Source organism: Gymnoscopelus braueri (assembly GCF_963280865.1).
Source record: "Gymnoscopelus braueri genome assembly, chromosome: 6".
Classification (NCBI taxonomy): domain Eukaryota; kingdom Metazoa; phylum Chordata; class Actinopteri; order Myctophiformes; family Myctophidae; genus Gymnoscopelus; species Gymnoscopelus braueri.
The window spans coordinates 22,566,224-22,571,223 of record NC_137607.1 but is presented as its reverse complement, the minus strand read 5'-3'; the positions used below and the strand labels follow the sequence as shown (position 1 = coordinate 22,571,223).

The 5,000-nt window shown below is 43.6% G+C and overlaps 1 protein-coding gene across 1 annotated transcript in view; it reads left to right on the top strand.

The window, feature by feature from the left end:
- Nucleotides 1-5,000, top strand: part of agbl4 (AGBL carboxypeptidase 4) — a gene marked incomplete at both ends in the record, with an annotated part of 472,442 nt that overhangs the window by 449,001 nt on the left and 18,441 nt on the right. Inside the window, one exon of the mRNA XM_080430494.1 lies at nt 1,038-1,190. Coding sequence (XP_080286620.1) covers nt 1,038-1,190 — 153 coding nt within the window. The remainder of the gene's footprint in view (nt 1-1,037; nt 1,191-5,000) is intronic.

Genomic DNA, 5,000 nt, shown 5'->3' with positions numbered 1-5,000 from the left:
AATATTTCATCTTCTTTTGTTGTTTGTGTCTCTGTTAGTTCCACACTGAAAAAAATAATAATACATATATTTTTTGGCCCCGCTAGTGGCAGGGCGGCTCTAAGGATGGCAATGTTGGTTGGTAAGCCTGTTGAACGCTTTTGTCCCAAAACGATACCTCAGTGATTACTGGCGAGATTGTCTTAGATTTAGAATTTTGCTCTGCATCTTCATGCTAAAAAATAAAATGATCACTTCCATCTTTAGGTCATTTCAGGGCAATATGGTTTCCAGCATTTTTGTTCGGGATTAAGTAACTGCTATATTTAATTATTTAATTTGGGTTTATCTGTTTTAGTTCTTTGAGTATTTTAGGTTTTTTGGAGTGTTTTCTGTCTTCTGATTCATGTGTTTTGATGTTGCTGTATGTGAATGTCTATTCCTGTTGATTACAGTGTTCTGTATCTCGGCTACATTGAAAAGGAGGGCCTGCCCCTCAACTGTTACTCCGAGCTGAAATAAAGGTTATGATGATGATGATGATGCTCCCTGTTGATTTTGGTGTCTCCAAGGCCTTTGCCACCTTTGAGCCAAAATGCCCTCTTGCATAAAATATTGAATTGACAAAATGTAATGGGCAGATTGCCATGAACCTTAGCATATTCATGCTCTCTGGAGGATGAACTCTAACCACTATGAGTTACCCAATGACCTTTGTTCTATAGGCCACCCTCAGGCCAAAATGTTAACTTTGACCACAAGATATGTATCTAACTGTCAGATTGCAGAATGGGCCCTCCTGACTTTGGTACAAGTACAGTACTTGATAAAAATGTACTTATTTACTTTCCACCACTGGTTAAGGGTGGTGAATACGTTAGGGTTGTGATGATGGAGATATTAGTAGTGATGGTGTTAACATTTTCATTCTCTCTCTGTCTCCCTCCCTCTTTTCTTCCTCCTTACCCTGTCTCTTTGTCCCCCACCCCCCAAAATACCCATCAACCGGCCCTTACAACCGCCCTGGCTCCCTGTCCGTCTCCTTCGCCATGGGTCAGAGCGTGAGTCTGGAGTTCTACATTGACGTGCACGCTCACTCCACCATGCTCAACGGCTTCATGTATGGGAACGTGTTTGAGGAGGAGGAGCGAGTCCAGAGGCAGGCCGTCTTCCCCCGCCTGCTGTGTCAAAATGCACCAGACTTCTCTTTCGTAAGTCACACACAAGCACACGCACGCACACACACACACGCACACACACACATGCACGCACACGCACACACGCACGCACACACACACACACACACACACGCACACGCACACGCACACGCACACGCACACGCACACACACGCACATACACAGTGTGTTTTTGCCAGTGGTGGAACTCAAATGTTTTACTTAAGTAAAAGTACCAATACTGCAATTTAGAAGTACTCTGTTACAAGTAAAATATTAAATGGAATAAAAAATGACTTGAGTAAAAGTACAAAAGTATTAATATCAATTTACTTAAAGTACCAAATGTAGAATGTACTCATTATGAAGTTTCAAATGTGTAAAATGTATAAAACTCTTTTGTAAATAGCAGATCTACAAGCGCACAATGCGTCGCATCGCGACGCATTGTGAGCTTGTAGATCTGCTATTTTCAAATGGCCGAAATGTATACAGGGCTGAAGTGGTTACTTAATTGCAGTGGAGTAAAAGTACAATATTTGCCTCTGAGGTGTAGTGGAGTAGAAGTAAAAGTATTGGAAATTGGAAATACTCAAGTAAAGTACAAATACCTCAAAATTGTACTTAAGTACAGTACTTAAGTAAATGTACTTTAGATACTAGTTACTTTCGTTTAGTTAATAGTTACTTTCCACCACTGGTTTTTGCATTAACCACTTAAACCCTCTATAGCCTACTTAGTGAAACGGACCTGAATTGCAACGCTCTTTTTTCACTCTGCACCAAAAATAGCTCACATTGCGTTGCGTTGAGACGCGCTGTGAGCTTGTAGATCTGCTATTTTTTGGCGAACGTCCCCCACAGAATAGGAAACCTGGGGTTCAAGAATGAATGCTGTTAAATAGGACATTTAGAGACATTTATGGCATATAGTTGCACACACACACAGTGTATACTCAGTTAATGTGTGCGCGTACACATGCAAACACACAGGCACACAAGGACACACAAAAAGTAGATATTAAATCATTAGAGGCCAGGGAGAGGTCCAAATAATAGGAGGTTCTAGCGCATATACACCCATGCTGACATACACACTGCCGGTGCCAACCCACCCATTTGAACATTATACAGCTAACTATTTTCCTCTCTTCTCTGCCAGTAGCAATGACCTTCTCAATGTCCACCTCCCTGTGATGGTGACATTTCACAACACAGCCACTTATGCTCGTCATAAAGAATAACCTTTATTGGCCAATGACCCTCGGTGCTCACCTAGACACACTGACAGGCCAGGCAGGTCGGACTCATACATGGAAATGTCACTGATTGTTTGTCAATAGGTTGTCTCTTTTTGGGTGAAATGCTACCGTAAGATCAAATATGTAAGAGAAACTGTGGAGCGTGTGCGCGTGTGCGTGTGTCTGTGTGTTTGTCTGTGTGTTTGTCTGTGTGTTTGTCTGTGTATGTGTATGTGTAAAACTGCACTCCGGCAGCAACAAGTAAAAAAGAGTCATTAATGGCTGGGCTACACTGAGCCACATGGAGCGGCAAGACACTTAATGGTGACACTTTCCCCACGACTTGGCGTCCAAAAAAGCGGAAAAGTTAAATTTTATGCAAATGAGCAACGACTGCCAATCAGAGGGCAGTTGTGTCCGTCTTATATTCTTTCACTGTGAAAAGTTCTAGAGCTTTTTATTATATAAAAAAAAGAAAGAAAGAAACTGCCTAAATATATTCAGTCAACATTTCAAGGGACTGTTTTGAATTGTGTTCCAAATGTATTGACCACAACACTAATGGAAGTTGTTTTGACTTTTGTCAACATTAAACCAGAGCGGTGCAGTGAATAACCCTACAGTATCATGTATTTAGAGAATATCGTCACTGTTGGGCGCACACCACCTATCTCCGTATTTCAAGAGATAAATCAATGCTATTGAGCACCCTTTACGTCTGTCTTTGGGTTTTACAAATATTGGACCAATGAAAAGTATTAAAAAGCTCTTCTGACGAAACCTCCTGTCGGTCAAACCCTAACCCTAACTCCCCCCCCTCTCCCCTGCGTGGCACACAGAACAGCTGCAGAGCGGAAGATGAAAAAACTTTATAACGACTCAGGTTTTTTTTACAGTCTGACTTCGTCATTCTAATCAACGATGGACATAAAAACGATCTCCACATTCACTGGTCAAAAACCTCCTAACTCCACTTGAGCTGGATTAGGGTAAAGTGATGATAATATAATGACACATGCAAGTATCTGACAATATATGAAGTCACAATACCAACTTTGATGAGGCAGTATTGTGTTGTTTTAAAATCACAAGAGGTTCGGTTCGGCCCTCACACATACGCCGCATCGCCGATCCGACTGAAATGTCTCTGTTTCTGTCAGTCCTTGTCAATTTAATGCCCATATATGGAGATCCCTGATGTCATCAGTATATGCCATGGGCATGCTCCCTTTTGTGCCCATATATGGAACTGACTGATTTGTTTGCGTCTGATGCCGTGACGACACACTGAGGTTAGACAACACACTCCATATTTGGGTGTAGCTGCATTGGAAACTCCTTACACAGTTATGGCTGAGTCATGGTGACATGAGCGTGACGACCTGGTCCAACCGCCGGCCGGCCCCCCCTTAAAGGGTGAGTTCACCCCCAAAATGACTTTTTTTCTATCGATTAGTCACCCGCATGGAGACTGCCACCTCAAGGCTACATCATGGAGACATTAGGCTGGAGAGGGAATCGAACCTGCAACATTTTGTTACATGCTGGTCACGCTGAACTCCCGTAAGCCTGTGCCTGCATGTGACTCAAAATTCACATTCCCCTTTCACTGAAGAACAACAGAGCCTTGATTCCTGGAGGACTCTCACAAACAAACAAAACGAAAACAACGGTGCCGTTAATAAGTCACACACTTTTTCGTTGGTAAATCAATCCTTTCTCCAGACTTAATTTTTCAGCTAGACTTTTCAAATCAATCCCGCTTTTAAAATGCATTAAAATGCAATGAAAATGAACTTTTGACAAAAAATATAGGATATGTTGGTAGGATGTGTTTGTTTACACAACCATAAACAAACCAAACATATACAGCCTTATATAGGCATGTCCCTATGACTCAGACATGGTCATATTTATACATATATATAGACATCAGGGTTCTCCATATATGGGCATAAAAGGGACACAGACAGACGGTACAGACGGTACTCTGACACTATGACTCAGATATGTCGGTCGGATCGACGTAGGTGTGAGGGCCACGTAATGGCCCCAACTATAGATGTGAGGGCCACGTAATGGCCCCAACTATAGATGTGAGGGCCACGTAATGGCCCCAACTATAGATGTGAGGGCCACGTAATGGCCCCAACTATAGATGTGAGGGCCACGTAATGGCCCCAACTATAGATGTGAGGGCCACGTAATGGCCCCAACTATAGATGTGAGGGCCACGTAATGGCCCCAACTATAGATGTGAGGGCCGCCATCCGAACCTCTAGTAGCCAAAAATAGGCAACCTACAAGCTCACAGCGCATCACGCTGCGAGTCTGCGATGGTGTGAGCGGAGCGCAGGGTTCTGTTTGTGTGCATCAGTGCATGCATGTGTATGTGAGACTTGGCATGTATAGTAGAAGCTTGCATGCTTGTGTGTGTGTGTGTGTGTGTGCGTGCATGCGTGCGTGCGTGCGCGCGCGCGCGTGCGTGCGTACGTGCGCGCGCTCGTGCGTACGTGTGTGTGTGACAGCTGGCCCAGGGGTCAGCTCCCTGACTATGCTGTTGTCCTCTGCCTATTCAGCACAAGCTAGAGCCCAGTACACCAG